The sequence below is a fragment of the Bufo gargarizans genome, unplaced genomic scaffold (genome assembly GCF_014858855.1).
Source record: "Bufo gargarizans isolate SCDJY-AF-19 unplaced genomic scaffold, ASM1485885v1 original_scaffold_822_pilon, whole genome shotgun sequence".
Classification (NCBI taxonomy): domain Eukaryota; kingdom Metazoa; phylum Chordata; class Amphibia; order Anura; family Bufonidae; genus Bufo; species Bufo gargarizans.
Window position 1 is genome coordinate 157,272 of NW_025334711.1, and position 25,537 is coordinate 182,808.

At 48.5% G+C, this 25,537-nt stretch overlaps 1 protein-coding gene across 1 annotated transcript in view; it reads left to right on the forward strand.

The window, feature by feature from the left end:
* Positions 1 to 24,599, forward strand: part of LOC122924120 (hydroperoxide isomerase ALOXE3-like) — a 64,165-nt gene extending 39,566 nt beyond the window's left edge. Inside the window, exons 5-14 of the mRNA XM_044275049.1 lie at positions 1,026 to 1,129; positions 8,502 to 8,674; positions 8,758 to 8,904; positions 9,997 to 10,200; positions 10,483 to 10,569; positions 10,811 to 10,980; positions 22,952 to 23,073; positions 23,431 to 23,531; positions 24,058 to 24,228; positions 24,306 to 24,599. Coding sequence (XP_044130984.1) covers positions 1,026 to 1,129; positions 8,502 to 8,674; positions 8,758 to 8,904; positions 9,997 to 10,200; positions 10,483 to 10,569; positions 10,811 to 10,980; positions 22,952 to 23,073; positions 23,431 to 23,531; positions 24,058 to 24,228; positions 24,306 to 24,485 — 1,459 coding nt within the window. The 3' untranslated portion in view covers positions 24,486 to 24,599. The remainder of the gene's footprint in view (positions 1 to 1,025; positions 1,130 to 8,501; positions 8,675 to 8,757; positions 8,905 to 9,996; positions 10,201 to 10,482; positions 10,570 to 10,810; positions 10,981 to 22,951; positions 23,074 to 23,430; positions 23,532 to 24,057; positions 24,229 to 24,305) is intronic.
* Positions 24,600 to 25,537: the final 938 nt, after the last annotated feature.

Below are 25,537 nucleotides of genomic sequence, written 5' to 3' on the forward strand. Positions count from 1 at the left end.
TCAGGCTAGAACCTACACTGACTATCTGTTTTATATATATATGAGCTAACTAACTATCCATCTACTGTAGTGTGGAAAGCACAGAGCTCAGCAATGTCACTGCTCTCTCAGAACTCCATAAAACAGCAGAACGTGGCTGCTGGGGAGGTTCTTATATAGTAAGGGGCGGAGGCAGCTCTCCTATTGGTTGCTAGGGATGTTGCTAAGCTCAGACAGAGACACTGCAGCCTTCTCATTGGCCGACAAGCAAGAAGGGAGGTTACTGATGGAAAAATATCTAGAATATTCGCGACTACGAATATATATCACTATATTCTAAATATTCGCAAATTCTCGAAGTGCCGATATTCGCAATTAATATTTACGATTCGAATATTCGCACCCAACACTATTAATAAATTGCTTTGTATGGCACAGTTTTGGGATCATTTTAACTAATATCGGTAAAGGTTTTGTTTTATACTGGTGAAGGTGCTGTGTGATAATAATTATACCACACTAGTGACTGACGTGGACTTCTCATGTCCTTATTCATCAGAACTGGGATTTGTTATCGTAGGTTTTCAGTATACTCCATTTATGTCGGATAACTCAGGAACACCATGAAATGTCACCTTGTATCGCGTATGTTGTAAAATGGAGGATGTGTCTGGAAGTTTCCATCACTGACCCAATACAGGACCAATTCATGGGGTCAATTTAAAGTTAACATTGGGGGCTCCTGGTTTGACACCACAGCCCACATACCTATCACCTCTCTACCAGTAGGTGCCCCTTCTATAGGATCTGTACACAAGTACTGAAGTTCTGGCATCTGAGGAGGCTTTGTGTCTCCACTGTTTGGTCTACTAAAGCTTTGGTCCCCCTCACCCCTGGCCATAGCTGACCTCTGTTTCATACAATATAACACATGGTCTTATGAAGGAAGATGGACCTTGTATTGTCCTGTTGTAGGAACGCATCAACTTATTAGACTTAAGCACTACTAGCTCCGTGAACTCATCCATGTGTTGGTTTTCTTCCAGGGGACTTCAAGTAGGGTTACAAGGTCTCACAAGCTCCACCGATTCCTGGAGTAACCTAGATGACATCAAAATGGTGTTTTGCTTAAAAAACAACAACATTTCGGGTGAGTCCTCTAATTCCCCTCTTGTGGTTAGTATTATTACTGCTTTGACCCCGGTGAATCCCCCCCTCATCCCCCTGCATCGCGCGGTGACCGGAGTAGGCTCTAATCGGCAGGCAGCCATCTTAACTGAGCTTTTCCGGCCCGCTGCAGCCCTGATCGTTGCGATTGGCCGGTTAGTAAAGACCGGCAATGGTATGGCGCTGCAGAGGAACCTGGCTAGGGGTGGCAGGGGCGGATTACAGCAGCCATGTCACCTCCGAGGTCAGGGAGGGGACAACGCCCCAGCCAATGGCAGCGCTATTCTAGAATTAGCCAATCTGTGGTGCTGCTGGTGGCTGGGATGGAGGTGATTACATGAAGAACGCTCCAGCCAATGGCAGCGCTATTCTAGAATTAGCCAATCTGTGGTGCTGCTGGTGGCTGGGACGGAGGTGATTACATGAACAACGCTCCAGCCAATGGCAGCGCTATGCAGTTGGTGCCTCTCTGTCGGCTGGGACTTGTGGTACTACCACATAAATCAGTGCTTTTTACTAAAGAAGAAGATCTGGAACAGTGCAGTAGTTCCAGATCCCCCTTCGCTGTCCCTCCCCCACCCCAGCAGACTCCAGTCTGTCCTTTTTTGGATTTTTATTTTTTGTCTTTTCCAGCTCTGCACCACTTTTCCTGAACCCACAAGCCCCCTCACGTGTTAAGTCACTACATACACCCCCTGACACTGTCCCGTCCATCCCAGAGAATGTACCTCGCTGTAGAGGCTTACGCCATCCTTGCCTCTGAAACGGAGTCTGGAAGTGAAGAGGAGGCCAAATTCCTCTACTCCTTCATCATCATCTGGTGATGAGGGACCCTCAAGGAGCCCCCCCAGTGATCCCCTATGGATCCCCTATACCACCTGAGGATTGGAAGCCCCGAATTCCAGAGTTTGTCGGAAACTCTGGAATCCAGATTGACTGCGCCGGCTTCACAGAAATAGATTTTTTCAAAAAAAATTCTCTGACGATTTATAAATTTGTTGGTGACCCAAACCAATTTATACACCCAGCAGTTTATTGCTCAGAACCCGACCTCCTCATATACTAGACCCCTAGGTTGGACCCCAGTAAATGCAGCAGACATTATGACGTATTGGGGGCTCTTGCTGGATATGGGTCTTGTACCACACTCCAATTTACAATATGGCCATGTCCCGCTCACGTTTGAATCCATTTTGAAATTCCTACATTATAATGATAACGCACAGTGTCCCCCCCCCCCAAAAAAAAAAAATGACCCACAATTTGACCGTCTATTAAAAATAAGTGTTCACCCCAGAAAAAGAAATTAGAATAGACGAGTACCTTGTGCATTTTTAAGGAAGGGTTAAATTTCGCCAGTATCAGCCTAGCAAGTGGGCACGGTACGGAATTAAAATGTACAAGCTGTGCGAGAGTACGAGGGGTTATGAGGGGAAAGATTCCCGGATACAACCCCCTGAATGACCCCCCGTCCTAGGAATTACTGGGAAGATTGTGTGGGACTTACTGCACCCACTGCTGGATAATGGCCTCTATGTGGATAACTATTACACCAGCATACCCCTATTCATGTCCCTAAAAGCCCGAGGTACTGTGGGCTCCCTAGATCCCTAATAGGATAATTACTCCGAGAAGGTGACAGTAAGGCTCTCCGCCATGAGAACGTGCTGGCGGTTAAGTAGGAGAAGACGGATGTCCTGGTACTGACCACCATTCACACTCACACCAGTTCTCCTGCCCGAGTGCGAGGTTCCCCTACAACAGGCACATGGGCGGGTGGATCCGTCTGGTCGAGTGCTGAAGCCCTACAGTGCCAAGCGTAGAACTAAGGTGTGGTACAGATGGCGCTGTACAATGCGTACATGTTACATCGAGCTGCAGGCTGCACAGGAACTTTCCATCAGTTCCAAGAGGTGGTCATGAGAGATGAGCGAATGTCATATTTGAAATTTGTTAGTGATTCATTTACTGGTAAAAGGTGAATTGCGTTATAGATTCCGTTACCACGGACCATAACGCAATTCTATGACGGAATGCATAACAGAATGCCTTTAGAGGGTGCGGCCGCAACCAGGCCCGGCGGGGAGGGGGGGGGGGGGGTGCTGCAGCCCCGGAACTTGCTGCAAGTGATCTTATGGCCAGTCCGGACCCCTGTGCCTGGCGCCGCCCCAGCCCCACCCATACCCTCTCCGGCGCTGCGCCTCTTGCTGAGATGATCATGCGAGAGTCACAGCAGCGGACGCAGAAGGTGAGCGCGTGCGGCAGGCGGAACAGGGGCTTGAAGTCCAGATGTTGCGGGTGAGAGAAGGCCCGGTGCAGCAGAGCCGGGAGCAGCAGCCAAGCAGCCCATGCCAGCCCCACCCCGACAACTCCAGCAGCCAGACTCGATCCAGTTCTTTCAGCCCGTCCCTCCCCAGTGATCTGCAGCAGCTGCGCATTGTCCTGTCCACTGGGCTGAGCTCAGCCTGCACCTGCTGCACCCCGAACCCCTGTGCACCCCCAGCACCCCCAGTCCCCTGTGCTATGCACCACCTGCACCCCAGCACCCTGTGCTGTGCACCCCCAGCCCCCTGTGCTGTGCACCCCCAGCCCCCTGTGCTGTGCACCCCCAGCCCCCTGTGCTGTGCACCCCCAGCACCCCCAGCCCCCTGTGCTGTGCACCCCCAGCACCCCCAGTCCCCTGTGCTATGCACCACCTGCACCCCAGCACCCTGTGCTGTGCACCCCCAGCCCCCTGTGCTGTGCACACCCTGCACCCCCAGCCCCCTGTGCTGTGCACCCCCAGCACCCCCAGCCCCTGTGCTGTGCACCCCCAGCCCCCTGTGCTGTGCACCCCCAGACCCCCTGTGCTATGCACACCCTGCACCCCAGCCCCCTGTGCTGTGCACCCCCAGCCCCTGTGCTGTGCACCCCAGCACCCCCAGCCCCCTGTGCTGTGCACCCCCAGCCCCCTGTGCTGTGCACCCCCAGCACCCCAGCCCCCTGTGCTGTGGCACCCCCAGCCCCCTGTGCTATGGCAACCCTGCACCCCAGACCCTTTGCTGTGCACCCCCCAGCCCCCTGGTGCTATGCAACACCCTGCACCCCCAGCCCCCTGTGGCTGTTGCACCCCCAGCCCCTGTGCTATGCCACCCCCAGCCCCCTGTGCTGTTGCACCCCCCGCCCCTGTGCTATGCCCACCTGCCACCCCCAGCCCCTGTGCTGTGCACCCCCAGCCCCCTGTGCTATGCACCCCCAGCCCCCTGTGCTATGCACACCCTGCACCCCCAGCCCCCTGTGCTGTGCACCCCCAGCCCCCTGTGCTATGCACCCCCAGCCCCCTGTGCTGTGCACCCCCAGCCCCCTGTGCTATGCACACCCTGCACCCCCAGCCCCCTGTGCTGTGCACCCCCAGCCCCCTGTGCTATGCACACCCTGCACCCCCAGCCCCCTGTGCTGTGCACCCCCAGCCCCCTGTGCTGTGCACCCCCAGCCCCCTGTGCTATGCACACCCTGCACCCCCAGCCCCCTGTGCTGTGCACCCCCAGCCCCCTGTGCGTCCGATACACCCCCAGCCTTTGTGCAGCCCCCCGGGAGGAAAATCATGAAATATATACAGAGGTGGTAAAAAATGTAATATATACAGTGTGCAAAATTACACACGGATGGCCGTCATATTTTTTCTGTATATTTTTGATATGTTCCCCAACTCTTATTTTCAGAGCCTTTTTAGCTCGACCTACATATGTTTTTTCACAAGGACATTTTATATAATAGATTAGTCCTTTTGTATTACAGGTGATATTGTCGGCAATTTTATACAAATCTGGACCATCCCCAATTTCTCCAATCCTATTTCTATTTTTCACTAATCTGCAGTTATCGCACATTCTACACGGAAAGAAACCTGTTTTATGAGTGTTTTTATTATTATTTTGATGTAGGCCTATAGAGGATGCCACTAAATTGCCTAAATTTCGTGCTTTTCTAAACGTAAAGGTGGGGGGTGGAGGTATCTCACCTCCTATCAGTTTGTCCTGTTTGAGGATATCCCAGTGCCTTCTTTTTCCCTGTACTGTGTTATTTCAGGGACTTTGATTCCTTCATCTTTCTTATCACTGTTTATATTATATGTTTCTGACCCTTGTATTTTATTTTGTGATTCATTTTGTCACTGTCAATTTTCTTCACCCCTTCCTTGACGGACTCTAATCTACTGATTGCATATCCCTTGTCTTTAAATTTCCTACGTAATTCGGATGCCTCTTCATCGAAGTGCTCTACAGTACTGCAATGTCTCTGCAGCCGAATCGGTAAAGGACGGCTATTTAATGGGATAAAACTGTTAGTGTCGGTGGGTTTTTGGTATAATCTGTCCGTCCTGAATCGTGAGGTCTAAAAAGTTGATTTGCTGACGACTCCAATTCGGGGTAAAATGTTAATAAAAGTCATTTTTATTTATATCAGTTAAAAAACATTCCAGGGGGTTTCATCTCCTTCCCAAATAAAAATGATATCATCAATAAACCTTTTCCAGAGGACCAGGTTCGCACTGAGGGCACCTTGGGGGAATATGGCTTCTTCTTCTTCCCACCTACCCATATATAGATTAGCGAAACCCGGTGGGAACCTGGTCCCCATGGCGGTCCCCCACCTCTGTCAATAAAATTCATTATCGTATTTAAACTAATTGTGGGTTAAAATGAACATAATACATTCCCCAACGAAGTTGATCTGGTCTTGAGGCATTCGATTCTCTTTTTCCAAAAAATATTCAGTGGCTTCTCTGCCTTTGGTGTTTTCTATTACTGTATATAAGGAAGTGACCTCTAGAGTACAGGGGGGGGGGGGCAGCCTTAGTCCTGGGGGGCGATTGCCTCCCTGCCCCCATCCCAGCCCGCCCCTGCTGGAGTACCTAGGATGTAATCATCCTGCCAACGTATAGCATTAAGTAATTGTAAGATGTGTTTAGTGTCTTTAAGATACGCTGGAATTTTTTGTACGTATTCCTGCAGAAGGACGTCTGCCTATTCCAAGAGGTTGGCAGTCAGACCCTCGTATAATAGTTATTACTTTATATTCCCCATATGTCTACTTCATGTTTGGATCATTTTGGGAATGCCATTTTATCTTTTGGGAATGTTACCAGGCTTAGAAGTTTTCAGAAAATTTCCAAAACCCACTTTTTAAGGACCAGTTCAGGTCTGAAGTCACTTTCTGAGGCTTACATAATAGAAACCACCCAAAAATGACCCCATATTAGAAACTACACCCCTCAAGGTATTCAAAACTGATTTTACAAACGTTGTTAACCCTTTTGGTGTTCCACAAGAATTAATGGAGAATGGAGATGAAATTTCAGATTTTTTTTTGTCATATTTCCATTTTAATCATTTTTTTTCTGCTAACAAAGCAAGGGTTAACAGACAAACAAAACTCAACATTTATGGCCCTGATTCTGTAGTTTACAGAAACGCCCCATATGTGGTCGTAAACTGCTGTACGGGCACACGGCAGGGCGCAGAAGAAAGGAACGCCATATGGTCTTTGGAAGGCAGATTTCACTTGGTGTCACGCCTTGCCCTGTGAAGGTGCGGAGATCTGCCAGGCTGGCTGCACATGTTTGACTCGTCTCTTTGTTTTGGTTTGAGTTGAGCTGGATCCACCTTCCCTCCGTTGTACTGGGTTGATTGTTAGCGAGGCTATTTATTCCTCCTTCTCCCAGTGGCCTGTGCGGGTTATAGTTCATTCCTGTGGGCTTATGATGTGTTGTGGATTGTCTGCTCCAGCTCTGCTCAAGATAAGTCCTCTCTGTTTCTTCTCTTGTTGTCTTTTGTCTAGGCCTCTAGGGAGAAGCTTGCTTCCTGCTGCTTGAGGAAGCAGGTTGCCTCTTCCCCTTTCCCTTGTGCTCAGGGATGTCCCAGGGTATATAGACGTAGGCACGAGGGCATGTGCATATCCACCATAAGGGTATGCACATGTGCACAGCAGTATAGGGAAAGCTTCAGGGATCGCTAGGAGGTGACCCTTTCTCCCTAGATTTTGGGCCTAGTCTATTGTTCTGTTTGTTTTCCCTGTGTTTGGTTATTTCTCTGCTGATATACCTTCCGTGACACTTGGATCATTTTAAGTTGCCATGTCACACATTTGTTTCGAAACGCGTTGGAAAGCTTTTTTTCCCTGGAGGCATCCGTACTCACAGGTGTGACGTCACACAGGAGCATTCTCAGACTAACTCCTACCAGCTTCCCCGCACACACGCCATCTACCGGCCGGAGCGGCGCGCGCAGGAAAGGGGAAGCAAGAAGACTACTTGTACTACCACAAAAGGAACAAGTATTTTGCCTGCACCATAACACCAATGTAAGCTGGGAACATCGGATCACTTGGAAATAGAAAGATATAGGCAAGATCATCTTTCATATATCCATACTGGCTGCATCGTTGGACATTTTCTAAATTTGATATATCCATATAATTAGGTGTCTTGTTTGTAGTAAAAAGATCACAGAGAGGCACGGAGCAATATCAGTCATGTTACTGCTCCGTGTCTCTGCTGTCCGGAACGGGGCTTGGCTCTCTTTCACGCAGCAGATTACCCGCACAGGATCCGCTCATGTTAAAGAGCCCTAAGACTCTGGTGGGACACAAGATGAGACATTGCACTGAAATACAAGACTGCAAATTCAGGAGGAACACAAGATCAGACATTCTGGAGGAACCCATGCAGCAGATTTATTAGAATTTCTCTAGCAAATCTGCTGATTGTGAACATAGCCTTATTCTAAACATCCTGATATTCCAGTCCATCCTGGGAACACCTTAATGGTTGCCATGTGATTCATGTATCTGGGGGTGGTGACCTTGTAAGGCTACTTTCACACTAGCATTAATATTTTCCGGCATTGAGATCCATCATAGGGGTTCAATACCGGGGGAAAAAAAACGCTTCAGTTTTGTCCCCATTCATTGTCAAACGTAACTAGACAGAACGGAGCGCTCCAAAATCCATTCCTCTCCGTTCTCATACCGGAGAGCAGCATGCTGCGGTTTGCTTTCCGTCCTGGGATGCGGAGCAAGATGATCCGTCATGACCCACAATGCAAGTCAATGGGGACGGATCCGTTTTGTCTGTCACAATAGAAAACGGATCCGTCCCCCATTGATTTTAGATGGAGTTCATAACCGATGCAGACGGTTGTATTAACAGTAACGGAAGTGTTTTTGCTGAAAGTAGCCCTAGGAGGATCCAATTCTGCTACTCTGAAGCTTCCACCTTTTGGATTATTTCTTCTACTGCCCTCCGCTCCTCGGCTGCAGTATTTACATGACACTCATTTGTCATAAACAAGTTTTCCACTTCCTGTGACCCCCAGATAAGATCTCCCAGATCTGGAATGAAGACTCCTTCTTTGGTTACCAGTATCTAAATGGAGCTAACCCAATGAAGATCAAGAAATGCCTGCAACTACCGGAGAACTTCCCAGTCAGTAGCAGCATGGTGGCTGCATCTCTGGAGACCTCCACTGACCTTGAGAAGGAGATACAGGTGGGGGGAACCTGAGTGAGGCCAGTGACTACTGGTAATGCTGGTTCTATATAACGGGAAATGACCATGTCCTTATCTTACAGAAGGGGAACATCTTTCTGGCTGATTACAAAATTCTCCAGGGAATTCCTGTGAATGACTCAGTTAATGGGAGGAAGCAATACCTCACTGCGCCCATGTGTCTGCTGTGGAAGGACCCACAGGACCAACTGCTCCCCATCGCTATCCAGGTAACGTCCATCATCCATGTAACATCTTACATCTTAAATGTGTTTTATATTCTTAGTCCTCCTGCACTTGACCATATTCCACATCCTTAAGACAAAGAGCCTGAATATGGCGTCTACAGTTATTATAACCTCTATCTTTAAAGGAAATGCCTGATTCATAAGGCCCTAATCCTGAGGTGGTCCTATCTATGAGTAATGCCCCCAGCAGTATTAATGCTCCCTGTAGTGACCCCAAAAGTCCCACAGAGGTGCGGTGCAGGAGAAAGGCCTCTTTCAGCCTTAGGCCTAAGCTCCTAATGCTGTAGATCTGGTTTCCAAGGGCTACAAACCTTAAGTGGCCCTAGGCTATGCTGCAGCAGCACCATATTGTATAGCGAGATGGTTTTTCAGTGCACTGACCAAACTAACTCAACAGGTCCGGCCCAAGCCCTGTGACTGGTGAAAAGTGATTTGGTAATTGGCCCAGACCACCGTCAGAAGTAATAGTGAAGTGCGCTACATTACTCATGTAGAGCCTGTGACAGCTGACATATACGGGACTTTGGGTGTTGGTTGACTAAGTCAGTACTTCTGTTGAAGAGCTGTTGCATAGTCCTTGAAGACTTCTGACATAGTTCTTTAGCTTACAGGGGTACAGAGTAAGGAAAATTACAGCACCCTTTTGCATCGGGGATGAACAAGACAGATATTGCTTCATCCAGCTGGCGCTCTGCTATGACCCACCTCACTGCTGGCCATCAAAGCAATCAGTACTCAAACTGCAACTGTTCCAAGAACCAGAGAAGATGGTTGTGTGTTCTTACCTGTTGACCTGTCCCCAGAGGCTGGGTCCACAGTGAATGTGTTTTTTGCCATTTTATTTTTCATATTCCACATACTGTATGCACCAGCCAAACCAACCCCCTGGCCATGACCTTACAGACCATCCAGTGGAGGGTCCCTGGTGTCCGTTGGTGCCTGTATCAGTAGTATTGTACATGATGGGTCATTACCACATTCGAGCAGATACCTGATTTTGAACTGATTTTTGTTTTTACACCATTCATGAGATTGTCCTGATAGGGTCCAGCTCATCATCTGCTTACGTTATAGTTGGGCCAAACACCAGGAGAACAGATGCCAATCTTTCTGCCAAGTGACTCAGAGTGGGACTGGATGTTGGCCAAGATGTGGGTGCGCAACGCTGAGTATCAGATCCACCAGACCGTCTACCACCTGCTCCACACCCATCTTTTTGCCGAAGTGTTTAATGTGGCAACTCACCGGCAGCTGCCTTGTAACCACCCAGTGTACAAGGTGAGGAGTGATAGGAGGACACCCCATGGTTGAGTTTGAGCCTTAATGATACCTGAACACAAGACTGGCTGGTGGACCCCTTGGTACACTGGCGAGGGGCCCTTTGACCGCAGTTGTCCACAGGTATACTGAACATTTGTATGCCTCTTACCTATGATCAGCATGTGGTGGGGAGAACGATCATCTCTAATCAATGGGGCTCCATGCAGGAACATTTATGAGACGCTCATCAATGGTTTTATTATTGTCTGTTTATCCTTCGTTCTCCTATTTTTCCTCCAGCTCATTATCCCTCATCTGCGCAATACTCTGGAGATAAATACTCTCGCAAGACAGCAACTCATTGGTCCTGGGACCATTTTTGATCAAGTAAGACTCATATGTTTACATAGAACTGGTGATGGGGACGGGGCAGTGACAACCTCCCAGACACGATTTAGGGGTGGGCTGGTTGTCAGCAGAAATAAATGAAGTTACTGTAGTATAAGGTGTGTGGATCTCACAGATGTTTGTACGGGTAACACCATGGATAAACAATACAGTCATGGTGGGCTTGGGGATGTTCATGGAGTCGCCCTTTAAACTCATTCACTCTCTTTTGTGCATTCAGAATATGGCTGTCGGTAAAGGGGGGATTCAACCATTAGTGAAGAAAGCGATGGAGGAATTGACCTACAGCGACCTCTGCCTGCCTGCCGACATTGAGTCTCGCGGATTGGATTCTGTTCCCGATTTCTACTACAGAGATGATGGGATGATGATCTGGGACGCGGTGGAGAGGTGCGGTATACATGACTCTTTAGACCTTGTGCCCAGGGCGGGTGAGCAGACTGGAGACAGATGTAGACTGGGTTGTGATTAACTCATTCCTTACAGAAGAGGACGCGGTAAATAGATATAAAGTGTGACGGGCTGGATGTAACTTGTCTAGAAGAGTCTTTTCATGACTCACAGCAGCCGTTATCCAGCACTGTACATTCAGGTGCTTATAATCCACACAACACGTCAGTCTTATTTTTTGCACCAACATGATGAGGGATGTCTATGGACAGCATCATGACCTCTTGGTAGAGATCTGGAGGATTGTGGTGTTCGTGTTCATGAATAGACCTGACCTTAGCTAACTCTAAGGGCGCTATCCTGCCACTCCTTTGGTTTTCACCCTTTAACACTTATACAGAGATCTGGCGCTAGCTGCCATGGACCCACCAGGCCGCTACCTCTGGGGATAGTTCTGGAGTAGTTGGCTGCTGACCCACAGAGGTCAGAGACACCGGTGTGAAGCACCAAAAGGATCAGGCAATAATTCCAAAAGGAAACAGGCTGAGTTCTTGCATATATGGGAAACAGGTCCAAGGTCGGGGCAGGCAGCTGAGGATCAACACGTTAAACAGGCTAGGGTCAGGACAAGTAACAGAGTATCAGAATTGGTAAACAGGCAGAGGTTCGGTACATGGGTAGAGAGTCTGAATAGCGCACATTCACTTGGTAAACTAGCAAGTTAGGAACCTAAAGCTCAGGCACCATCATATACCCACAGACAGCCAACCATAGGCTGGGGAAGATGCTGAGAGCTAGTGTGTGAGCACCCTAGGGGTCAGACATGGATAGAGAGGGCCTTGAGGAGAGATAGCATGGGGCACATGGAGTGCTGGTCGCCAGACCGCTACAGGTATAAGAGAATGCAAGGGTTCGGACCAACAGTGCAGCATGTGACCCAGCCTCTATATAACTGGAGTCACGTAGCGCTGCACGTCACTCTGCTGTTACTAGTGTAGGGAGAGGATGCTGCTGCTGTGCTTAGTGTAGGGAGAGGATGCTGCTGCTGTTACTAGTGTAGGGAGAGGATGCTGCTTAGGGATGCTGCTGCTTAGTGTAGGGAGAGGATGCTGCTGCTGTGCTTAGTGTAGGGAGAGGATGCTGCTGCTGTTACTAGTGTAGGGAGAGGATGCTGCTGCTGTGCTTAGTGTAGGGAGAGGATGCTGCTGCTGTTACTAGTGTAGGGAGAGGATGCTGCTGCTGTGCTTAGTGTAGGGAGAGGATGCTGCTGCTGTGCTTAGTGTATGGAGAGGATGCTGCTGCTGTTACTAGTGTAGGGAGAAGCTGCTGCTGCTATGCTTAGTGTAGGGAGAGGATGCTGCTGCTGTGCTTAGTGTATGAAGAGGATGCTGCTGCTGTTACTAGTGTAGGGAGAGGATGCTGCTGCTGTTACTAGTGTAGGGAGAGGATGCTGCTGCTGTGCTTAGTGTAGGGAGAGGATGCTGCTGCTGTGCTTAGTGTATGGAGAGGATGCTGCTGCTGTTACTAGTGTAGGGAGAGGATGCTGCTGCTGTTACTAGTGTAGGGAGAGGATGCTGCTGCTGTTACTAGTGTAGGGAGAGGATGCTGCTGCTGTGAGGGAGAGAATAGGAGAAAATCTAACTCAGCGATCTACCTAGACATAGTTGTGTGGGTGCAGGACACAATCGTTTCACCCTGCCCTGAGCCCAGTGACAGAGAAAAAAATAACTTTTATCCGTCTGTTAGTTAGGTGGGCGGCGACGGCCATTTTGTGCAAGCTCAGTGCACCAGCACAGCATCTGAGCTTTTGTGACAGTCAAATCCAAATTTGAAATACTGCAATAATAATCTGGTTTTAAAAAAACACCCTTTTTTGGCAATATCCAACATCTGGGGCCTTTTCAGGATTAGTCAGTGTGCAATTTAAGCTAGAAATACAGCTATAATTTTCTGGGTTTAAAAACACAATTTTGGGCAAAATACTCAATTTTACAGCGCTTGCTGCACCTGCACGTGTGAAATTCAAGTGTTCTGTTATTAAAAAAACCTCCCTTTTTGGGCAAAATGTTTAATATTGAAGCCCTTGCTGCATCTATGATTGTTAAAACAATCTTGAAATACTTCAATAATTTTCTGGTTTTGAAAAAACACCCTATTTTTGGCAATGCCGTCCATCTGGGACATCTGCCGCATCAGTGTGCAATTTAAGCTAGAAATACAGCTATCATTTTCTGGGTTTTATAAAACACCCTTTTAGGGCAAAATACTTAATTTGCGGCCTTGTCTGCATTTGTCAGTGTGAGATACACCCTTTACATACTGCTGTGCTATTCTGGTTTTAAAAAAAACACCCTTTTTGAGCAAAAATCTTTAATTGCGGCCTAGTCTGCATCTGTACGTGTGAGATACACCCTTTACATACTGTGGTTCCTTTCTGTTATTTGGAAAACAGACATTTTGGGCCAAAAACTTAATTTTGCAGCCTTTGCTGCATATGTCATTGTGAGATACACCCTTTGCATACTGCTGTGCTATTCTGGTTTTAAAAAAACACCCATTTTGGGCAAAATACTTAATTTGCGGCCTAGTCTGCATCTGTACGTGTGAAATTCAAGTGTTATATACTGCTGTCATATTCTGGTATTAAAAAAACACCAATTTTGGGCAAAAATCTTAATTTGCGGCCTAGTCTGCATCTGTCACTGTGAGATACACCCTTTACATACGGTCGTTCTATTCTACTATTAATAAAACACCCATTTAGGGCAAGATCCTAAATTCGAAAAATATGAGGAGAGCGTCAAATAAGGGACGTGGCCCAGGTCGTGGTGCTGCTGGTGGAGCTCCTGTTGCAGGGAGAGGACGTGGTCGATCTGTGCCAGCTACACGCACAAGTGACACCCCTTCCTCAGGTGCGAGTAGGCGAAAAAACCTGCTGCGGTATTTGGTCGGGCCTAATGCTGCTCTACGAATGGTGAGGCCAGAACAAGTACAGGCGATAGTAGATTGGGCTGCTGACAGTGACTCCAGTTCCTTCACATTGTCTCCCACCCAGTCTCCTGCTGATAGACCACAGTTGGCACCTGCAGCCGATGTCCATCAGTCTTTCACCTCACCCTTTGCAAATCAGCCAAGCAGTCTGAGCCCCAAGTCATGCAGCAGTCTCTTCTGCTTGTTGATGACTCTGTAAGCAGGGTTTCCCAGGGCCATCCACCTAGCCCTGCCCCAGAAGTGGAAGAGATTGAGTGCACCGATGCCCAACCACTTATCTTTCAAGATGAGTACATGGGAGGACCATCGCAGCACGTCTCGGATGATGACAAAACACAGGTGCCAACTGCTGGGGCTTTCTGCAGTGTGCAGACCGACAAGGAGGGCAGGGGTGAAGACTGGGTGGAAGATGATGTGGAGGACGATGAGGTCCTCGACCCCACATGGAATCAAGGTCATGCGAGTGACCGATGTAGTTCGGTGGAAGAGGCGGTGGTCGCACAGAGCCACCAGCACAGCAGAAGAGGGAGCAGGGTGCAAAAGCGGAGCGGCCGTCCAGTAGACAGTACGTCTCCTACTGCCCACCGCAGCAAGGGACCGAGCACACCAAAGCCAGCTCCAAGGAGTTCCCTGGCGTGGCAGTTCTTCAGACAATGTGCTGACGACAAGAGCCTGAAGCGAGGCATAAACGTTCTCAACCTGAGCACAACCTGCATGACCAGGCATCTAAGTGCAAAGCACGAGCTGCAGTGGAGTAGACGCCTCAAATACCAAGAAAGGTCTCTGGCTCCTCCTGCTTCCTCTTCTGCTGCAGTCTCGGCCTCTTCATCCACCTCTGGAGTAACACCTGCCAACCCGCAAACAGAGGATCTGCCAGCAACACCACCACCTGGGTCACCAAGCATCTCCACAATGTCCCACGGAAGCGTTCAGCTCTCCATCTCCCAAACACTGGAGAGGAAGAGGAAGTACCCCCCCTACCCACCCGCGATCCCTGGCCCTGAATGCCAGCATTTCTAAATTACTGGCATTTGAAATGCTGTCATTCCGTCTGGTGGAGACGGATAGTTTTAAAGGCCTTATGGCGGTGGCTGTCCACCAGTACGTCGTGCCCAGCCCCCACTACTTTTGAAGGCGAGCCATCCCTTCCCTGCACAACCAAGTAGGGGAACAAAATCAGGTGTGCACTGCGCAACGCCATCTGTGGCAAGGTGCACCTGACTACGGATACGTGGACCAGTAAGCGCGGTCAGGGCCGCTATATCTCCATAACAGCACACTGGGTAAATGCAGTGGCGGCTGGGCCTGAGGCGGATAGCAGTTTGGCGCATGTCCTTTCACCACCGAGGATTGCAGGGCGCTTCAGTTTGCCTCCTGTTGCTTCCTCCTCCTACTCTGCTTCCTCATCCTCTACCGGCTCCTCATCCGGTCAGCGTAATACCTTCACCACCAACTTCAGCACAGCCAGGGGTAAACGTCAGCAGGCAGTTTCATAACTTATCTATTTCGGGGACAAACCCCACACCGCGCAGGAGCTGTGGATCTCGTAGCAGCTCTGGGACTAGCCGGTTTGACGCACATCCCTTGCCTGGCGCATGTGCTGAATTTGGTGGTGCAGAGGTTCCTTAAAAATCACCCCGACAAGTCAGAGCTGCTGCATAAAGTGCGGGCCGTCTGTGCGCTCTTTCGGCGTTCTCACCCTGGTGCTGCTCGCCTGTCTGCGCTACAGCGTAACTTCGGCCTTCCCGCTCACCGCCTCATATGCGACGTGCCCACCAGGTGGAACTCCACCTTGCACATGCTGGACAGACTGTGCGAGCAGCAGCAGGCCATAGTGGAGTTTCAGCTGCAGCACGCACGGGTCAGTCGCTCTGCGGAACAGCACCACTTCACCACCAATGACTGGGCCTCCATGCGAGACCTGTGTGCCCTGTTGCGCTATTTCGAGTACTCCACCAACATGGCCAGTGGCGATGACGCCGTTATCAGCGTTACTATCCCACTTCTATGTCTCCTTGAGAAACACTTAGGGCGATGATGGAAGAGGATGTGGCCCAGGAGGATGAGGAAGAGGGGTCATTTTGTAGGGTTTCCGGCCAGTCATTCCCAAGTGGCTCTGAGGGTGGGTTCCTGCACCCACAAACGCCAGGTGCACAATTGTCCAGCCAGGGCACAGTTCTGGAGGATGACGAGGTGGAGGAGGAGGAGATGGGGGAGGAGGAACCATGTTCACAGCAGGGTGGCACCCAGACCAGCTCATGGCCATCACTGGTGCGTGGCTGGGGGGATACAGAGGACACAGACGATAGACCTCCCACAGAGGACAGCTTTTCGTTGCCTCTGGGCAGCCTGGCACACATGAGCGATTACATGCTGCAGTGTCTCCGCAACGACCGCCGAGTTGCCCACATTCTAACTTGTGCTGATTACTGGGCGGCCACGCTGCTGGATCCCCGCTACAAGGACAACGCACCGTTCTTAATTCCATCACTGGAGCGTGATCGTAAGATGCGCGAGTACAAGCGCACGCTGGTAGACGCGCTGCTGGTGGCATTCCCACCTGACAGCGGGGGCACAGTGGAAGCACAAGGTGAAGGCAGAAGAAGAGGTCGCCAACGCAGCTGGGGCACCGCCAGCACCGCAGAAGGCAGGGTTAGCATGGCCGACATGTGGAAAAGCTTCTAAAATTCGTCTTTAATTGACCCTTTCCTTCAATCCTTCTCCTTTTAATAACTTGTCCCACATTTCCACTTCATCCCATTTCATCCATTGACCTCCCTTGGATGTGGTCTCTTTTTCTCAGGCTCCCTCTCTGGCCTGGAACCCTGATTCCCCGCCACCCGTGATCACCATGGTAGGCGCAGAAAAGAACATCGATAGGATCATGGACATCACGGGGACGTGCGACATGGTGGAGCAGTAAGTGTGCGCACGCCTACATGGACTGACTGATGGTTCTGCCCCCTGCAACTTCTGGGTCTCCAAATTGGGCACATGGCCTGAGCTTGCCCTTTACCCCTTGGAGGTGCTGGCCTTCCCTGCAGCCAGGTGTATTGTCTGAACGTGTGTTTAGCATGACTGGAGGGGGTTATCACAGGTCATATTTCCCAATGTTTTGGGGTGTACCCTAATTTAAAAAATAAAATTTAAAACCAAAAAGCAGTGTAGGCTACCTCCTCCTCCTCCACCGCCGCTTCCACCGCCTCCTCAACCCCCTACTCCATATGGACCTCGTCCTCCTAGATCAAGATTATAATTTTTTATTTTTACCTATTTTATGTTATTTGAAGTCATTTCCCTATCCACGTTTGTTTGCAGAGCACTTGCCATGCTCTTCACCACATGTTGACGCCATTTGCAGCCCTCTAGCTCCTTCCATGACATTTTTACAGCCATTTTAGTGCTCAAAAGTTCAGGTCCCCATTGACTTCAATGGGGTTCGGGGTCAAGTTTGGGTCAAGTTCGGGTCTCGAACTCAAACTTTTTTGTGAAGTTCGGCCGAACCCATCGAACCCGAACCTCCAGGTGTCCTCTTAACTCTACCTGTTTGGCCTCGGTTTAGTTTTCTTCATGTTTTGTCCCCCAGTCTGGTGTTCCAGAGACCTGCATTCTAGTCTTAGTGCCTGTTCAGACTGTGGTTTTGCAGCGTTTTCTGTTTCCTGTGCCTCCTGGTGCTTGTAAAAGAGTTCCTGAGTCTGAGGGTTGACTGCCAAGTCCCCCTGGAACCATCCCAGGAGGTAGCAGTCTGGTCACCAACCGCGGCGAAGTCCATATCCCTGTTGGCGGGTTAAAGGGTCCACCCTACCACTGATCTGTCTAGAGAGTGCCATACAGTTCCCATAGATTCACATACAGTGCTCAGAGAGTGCCATACAGTGCTAGAGAGTGTCATGCAGTGCTAGATAGTGCCATACAGTACTAGAGAGTGCCATACAGTACTAGAGAGTGTCATACAGTGCTAGAGAGTGCCATACAGTGCTAGAGAGTGCCATACAGTACTAGAGAGTGTCATACAGTGCTAGAGAGTGCCATACAGTACTAGAGAGTGCCATACAGTTCCCATAGATTCACATACAGTGCTCAGAGAGTGCCATACAGTGCTAGAGAGTGTCATGCAGTGCTAGAGAGTGTCATACAGTGCTAGAGAGTGCCATACAGTACTAGAGAGTGTCATACAGTGCTAGAGAGTGCCATACAGTGCTAGAGAGTGCCATACAGTACTAGAGAGTGTCATACAGTGCTAGAGAGTGCCATACAGTACTAGAAAGTGCCATACAGTACTAGAGAGTGTCATGCAGTGCTAGAGAGTGTCATACAGTGCTAGAGAGTGCCATACAGTACTAGAGAGTGTCATACAGTGCTAGAGAGTGTCATGCAGTGCTAGAGAGTGTCATACAGTGCTAGAGAGTGCCATACAGTACTAGAGAGTGTCATACAGTGCTAGAGAGTGCCATACAGTGCTAGAGAGTGCCATACAGTACTAGAGAGTGTCATACAGTGCTAGAGAGTGCCATACAGTACTAGAGAGTGTCATACAGTGCTAGAGAGTGCCATACAGTGCTAGAGAGTGCCATACAGTACTAGAGAGTGTCATACAGTGCTAGAGAGTGCCATACAGTGCTAGAGTGTGCCATACAGTGCTAGAGAGTGGCATACAGTACTAGAAAGTGCCATACAGTGCTAGAGAGTGCCATACAGTACTAGAGAGTGTCATACAGTGCTAGAGAGTGCCATACAGTACTAGAAAGTGCCATACAGTACTAGAGAGTGTCATGCAGTGCTAGAGAGTGACATACAGTGCTAGAGAGTGCCATACAGTACTAGAGAGTGTCATACAGTGCTAGAGAGTGCCATACAGTGCTAGAGAGTGCCATACAGTACTAGAGAGTGCCATACAGTGCTAGAGAGTGCCATACAGTACTAGAGAGTGTCATGCAGTGCTAGAGAGTGCCATACAGTACTAGAGAGTGTCATACAGTGCTAGAGAGTGCCATACAGTGCTAGAGAGTGCCATACAGTACTAGAGAGTGTCATACAGTGCTAGAGAGTGCCATACAGTGCTAGAGAGTGCCATACAGTGCTAGAGAGTGGCATACAGTACTAGAAAGTGCCATACAGTACTAGAGAGTGTCATGCAGTGCTAGAGAGTGTCATACAGTGCTAGAGAGTGCCATACAGTACTAGAGAGTGTCATACAGTTCTAGAGAGTGCCATACAGTGCTAGAGAGTGCCATACAGTACTAGAGAGTGTCATACAGTGCTAGAGAGTGCCATACAGTACTAGAGAGTGTCATGCAGTGCTAGAGAGTGTCATACAGTGCTAGAGAGTGCCATACAGTACTAGAGAGTGTCATACAGTGCTAGAGAGTGCCATACAGTGCTAGAGAGTGCCATACAGTACTAGAGAGTGTCATACAGTGCTAGAGAGTGCCATACAGTGCTAGAGAGTTCCATACAGTACTAGAAAGTGCCATACAGTACTAGAGAGTGTCATACAGTGCTAGAGAGTGTCATACAGTGCTAGAGAGTGCCATACAGTACTAGAGAGTGTCATACAGTGCTAGAGAGTGTCGTACAGTGCTAGAGAGTGCCATACAGTGCTAGAGAGTGCCATACAGTGCTAGAGAGTGCCATACAGTGCTAGAGAGCGTCATACAGTTCTAGAGAGCGCCATACAGTGCTAGAGAGTGCCATACAGTACTAGAGAGTGTCATACAGTGCTAGAGAGTGCCATACAGTACTAGAGAGTGTCATGCAGTGCTAGATAGTGTCATACAGTGCTAGAGAGTGCCATACAGTACTAGAGAGTGTCATACAGTGCTAGAGAGTGCCATACAGTGCTAGAGAGTGCCATACAGTACTAGAGAGTGTCATACAGTGCTAGAGAGTGCCATACAGTGCTAGAGAGTGCCATACAGTACTAGAAAGTGCCATACAGTACTAGAGAGTGTCATACAGTGCTAGAGAGTGTCATACAGTGCTAGAGAGTGCCATACAGTACTAGAAAGTGCCATACAGTACTAGAGAGTGTCATACAGTGCTAGAGAGTGTCGTACAGTGCTAGAGAGTGATATACAGTGCTAGAGAGTGCCATACAGTGCTAGAGAGTGCCATACAGTACTAGAGAGTGTCATACAGTGCTAGAGAGTGCTATACAGTACTAGAGAGTGTCATACAGTGCTAGAGAGTGCCATACAGTGCTAGAGAGTGCCATACAGTACTAGAGAGTGCCATACAGTGCTAGAGAGTGCCATACAGTGCTAGAGAGTGTCATACAGTGCGAGAGTGCCATACAGTGCTAGAGAGTGCCATACAGTACTAGAAAGTGTTATACAGTGCTAGAGAGTGTCATATAGTGCGAGAGTGCCATACAGTGCTAGAGAGTGCAATACAGTACTAGAAAGTGCCGTACAGTACTAGAGAGTGTCATACAGTTCTAGAGAGTGTCATACAGTGCTAGAGAGTGCCATACAGTACTAGAGAGTGTCATATAGTGCTAGAGAGTGACCTACAGTGCTAGAGAGTGCCATACAGTGCTAGAGAGTGCCATACAGTGCTAGAGAGTGTCGTACAGTGCTAGAGAGTGTCGTACAGTGCTAGAGAGTGTCATACAGTACTAGAGAGTGCCATACAGTGCTAGAGAGTGTTATACAGTACTAGAGAGTGTGATACAGTGCTAGAGAGTGTCATACAGTGCTAGAGAGTGTTATACAGTGCTAGAGGGTGTCATACAGGACTAGAGAGTGTCATACAGTACTAGAGAGTGTCATACAGTGCTAGAGAGTGCCATACAGTGCTAGAGAGTGCCATACAGTACTAGAAAGTGCCATACAGTACTAGAGAGTGTCATACAGTGCTAGAGAGTGTCATACAGTGCTAGAGAGTGCCATACAGTACTAGAAAGTGCCATACAGTACTAGAGAGTGTCATACAGTGCTAGAGAGTGTCGTACAGTGCTAGAGAGTGATATACAGTGCTAGAGAGTGCCATACAGTGCTAGAGAGTGCCATACAGTACTAGAGAGTGTCATACAGTGCTAGAGAGTGCTATACAGTACTAGAGAGTGTCATACAGTGCTAGAGAGTGCCATACAGTGCTAGAGAGTGCCATACAGTACTAGAGAGTGCCATACAGTGCTAGAGAGTGCCATACAGTGCTAGAGAGTGTCATACAGTGCGAGAGTGCCATACAGTGCTAGAGAGTGCCATACAGTGCTAGAGAGTGCCATACAGTGCTAGAGAGTGCAATACAGTACTAGAAAGTGCCGTACAGTACTAGAGAGTGTCATACAGTTCTAGAGAGTGTCATACAGTGCTAGAGAGTGCCATACAGTACTAGAGAGTGTCATACAGTGCTAGAGAGTGACCTACAGTGCTAGAGAGTGCCATACAGTGCTAGAGAGTGCCATACAGTGCTAGAGAGTGTCGTACAGTGCTAGAGAGTGTCGTACAGTGCTAGAGAGTGTCATACAGTACTAGAGAGTGCCATACAGTGCTAGAGAGTGTTATACAGTACTAGAGAGTGTGATACAGTGCTAGAGAGTGTCATACAGTGCTAGAGAGTGTTATACAGTGCTAGAGGGTGTCATACAGGACTAGAGAGTGTCATACAGGACTAGATAGTGCCATACAGTACTAGAGAGTGTTATACAGGACTAGATAGTGCCATACAGGACTAGATAGTGACATACAGTACTAGAGAGTGTCATACAGGACTAGATAGTGCCATACAGGACTAGAGAGTGCCATACAGGACTAGAGAGTGCCATACAGGACTAGATAGTGCCATACAGTACTAGATAGTGTCGTACAGGACTAGATAGTGTTATACAGGACTAGAGAGTGCCATACAGGACTAGATAGTGTCATACAGGACTAGAGAGTGCCATACAGGACTAGATAGTGCCATACAGGACTAGATAGTGCCATACAGGACTAGATAGTGCCATACAGGACTAGATAGTGTTATACAGGACTAGAGAGTGCCATACAGTACTAGAGAGTGTCATACAGTGCTAGAGAGTGTCATACAGTGCTAGAGAGTGCCATACAGTACTAGAAAGTGCCATACAGTACTAGAGAGTGTCATACAGTGCTAGAGAGTGTCATACAGTGCTAGAGAGTGCCATACAGTACTAGAAAGTGCCATACAGTACTAGAGAGTGTCATACAGTGCTAGAGAGTGTCGTACAGTGCTAGAGAGTGCCATACAGTGCTAGAGAGTGCCATACAGTACTAGAGAGTGTCATACAGTGCTAGAGAGTGCTATACAGTACTAGAGAGTGTCATACAGTGCTAGAGAGTGCCATACAGTGCTAGAGAGTGCCATACAGTACTAGAGAGTGTCATACAGTGCTAGAGAGTGCCATACAGTGCTAGAGAGTGCCATACAGTACTAGAGAGTGTCATACAGTGCTAGAGAGTGCCATACAGTGCTAGAGAGTGTCATACAGTGCGAGAGTGCCATACAGTGCTAGAGAGTGCCATACAGTACTAGAAAGTGTTATACAGTGCTAGAGAGTGTCATACAGTGCGAGAGTGCCATACAGTGCTAGAGAGTGCCATACAGTGCTAGAGAGTGCCATACAGGACTAGATAGTGTCATACAGGACTAGATAGTGCCATACAGTACTAGATAGTGTTATACAGGACTAGAGAGTGTTATACAGGACTAGAGAGTGCCATACAGGACTAGAGAGTGCCATACAGGACTAGAGAGCTGTCCAGCGGTTCAGTCGGGTGTAACGCTGCCCTCTGCTGGCAGCAGCTGGTAACACCAGTGATATCTTATAGTCAGTACTATGCAGCAGGGTTCTGTGTCTTGACCCCCCCAGCTGTCTGACCTCCTTTAGGGTGGGGGAGGGGGTCAATAGATGAATGATTGTACTGAGTCTGTATTTGTAGTGACTGCGGAGGGGCTGGAGCTGTATACAGTATACAGGGAGCCACCATCTAATCCCCCGTGTCTTCTCTGCCTCCAGATTTGTGTCCCACATAGTGGAATATTATTATAAGAGTGATGAGTGCGTGCGGACGGATCCCGAACTGCAGGCCTGGGTGGCCGAGATCTACGACAAGGGATTCCTCCAGAATCAATCCTCAGGTATGAACTGAGCAGCTCTGCCACAGACAAATCTACATCTCATACTCCAGTCACATCCAGAGCTGCAGTCACACTTCTAATGGATCAGGTCACACACTCCAGTCACATCCAGAGCTGCAGTCACACTTCTGATGGATCAGGTCACACACTCCAGTCACATCCAGAGCTGTAGTCGCACTTCTGATGGATCAGGTCATGTACTCCAGATACACCCAGAGCTGCAGTCACACTTCTGATGGATCAGGTCATGTACTCCAGTCACATCTAGAGCTGCAGTCACACTTCTGATGGATTAGGCCATGTACTTCTATACATACTGTAAGTGGTAATTGATAAATCCCTCTCACCCTCCACCAGGAATCCCATCATCCCTGGAGACTATGTCCTCGCTGGTAATGTACTTGACCATGGTGATCTTCAGGTGTTCTGCTCAGCATGCATCAGTCAACAGTGCTCAGGTAAGTGGCTGCAAATGGGGCAGATCATACTCATGTGATATCGACCACAGTGACCTCCAACAAGACCTCTTCTCTCTCCTGAAGAATCTTCTCTTAGACTGGTCCAGAGTCTTCTCCCACCAGACTCCATGTGTCACTCTCTGCTCCAATGCTCATAGATACTGTTGGTCAAATTTTATAGGTCATGGTCTGTAGGGTGCACTCTGTGTGTCATGGTCTATAAGTCATGTTCTATAGGTCACATTCTGTAGGTCATGGTCTATAAGTCATATTCTATAGGTCACGTTCTGTAGGTCATGGTCTATAAGTCATGGTCTATAAGTCAAGTTCTATAGGTCACGTTCTGTAGGTCATAGTCTGTAGGCCACATCCTGCAGGTCCCGTTGCAGCATTATCTGATGTTTTTGCTGACACTATGTGCACCATATTTGCCTCAGTCCATCCCATACAATGAGCTGCTGCACTGTGGACATGGCTCGTCCTAGACGCTAAACCTTTCTGGCATTGTTCTGGGTTTCTGCTGCAGTTTGACTTTTACGCCTGGATGCCCAATGGTCCCATATCTATGAAGAGCCCCCCTCCAACAGCCAAAGGGGTCAGCACACTGCAGACGATACTGGAGACCCTGCCTGATGTCAGCACTACCGCCAGAGGATTGCTGGTGGCAAGGAGGCTTAGTGATGAGCCCAAGGACCAGGTGGGTATTGACCAGTACTTTTAGGCCCACATCGCCATCGGTTTAGTTTTTGGTCTTACTTCTTCCTTATGTTGCAGAGACCTCTGGGATGTTACCCCAATGTTTATTTCACTGAGGAAACCCCACAAAAGTTTATTCAGGAATTCCAGGAGAAACTTGATGAGATATCCAAGACCATTAATGATCGGAACCAAACCAGGAGATTGTCCTATCTCTACCTGGACCCAAAGGTGATTGAGAACAGCGTCTCCATCTAATGGTGATTCTCCCTCATCCTTCTGAGACTTCATCGGACGTGGCCTGGACTCGCCTTGTGTCCTTCTTGCCCTCCTGTAGCACAGCATTGGGTAGAATTGTGTGGACAGGAGCTGGAAAATAAAGTATTAGATTGATGCAAATGTACTTGTGTTTTCTGTGTGAAGTTTTATTCTACTGTTGTCTCCGTCCAACTGGCTCTGGTCATCCCCTACAAGATCCATTCTGGTGTCTATGGAGCAGCTACAGTCCGCGCCAACCACAGTGCAGTACAAGTGTCCAGAAATGTATCCAATCTGATCAGCTCTAAACTGTGACCTACTGGTCACCACATGAAATCTGCTGGGAAGCAACAGGCTAAACATCATGGACCCCAGTGTGTCTTTTGCTTGTCCCTAATGGGACTGATATGGTTCACAATGATCACAGTATCCTTTCTCAATGTTGATGGACAACCTTGGTCATCTTCAAACATCTCTGTTGGTTCTACTTGTTGTTGACCCAAATCTGTAGTCTTCTTCTGTTGTGTGATAGAGAGTTGTTTCCTGCTAGTCCAAAGGTGGCACCTCCTGAAAGAAAGACACACAGCCACTGGTGGGGTTTTCATCTCGGAATCTCCGGCCCAGTCAGCCCTGCATATCCAGTCCGGTCACATTTAGCACTTGCTGGTCACCTCAGTTTGGAATATAAGGTTCCCTTCAGATGACGTCTGACTCTTTATGGTATTCCAGTCCATCTGACCTTTGTCAGGCCACGTAGCAGTGGTAAGGCTTGACCGTTTTCCTATTGCCTTCCTGAACCGATCATCATCTGGTAGTAAAGTACCTCAGTTGCTCATATCCCGTAAGAGACTTTAATAGTTTTTGTCTTTCAATCTAAAAGTTTCAATTATTTCTTGAATCTCGTGCTTTTGGTTCAGAAGAAAAGGTCCATCTTCCTCTTTCCCAGTCTGAACACCCTTGGTAATTACTTATGCTTGGGTCTCCACAGTCTCATTTGGGGTTTGTAGTTTTCCTGTTTTGTTTCCTTCTTGCTTATAACAGACTAAAACATC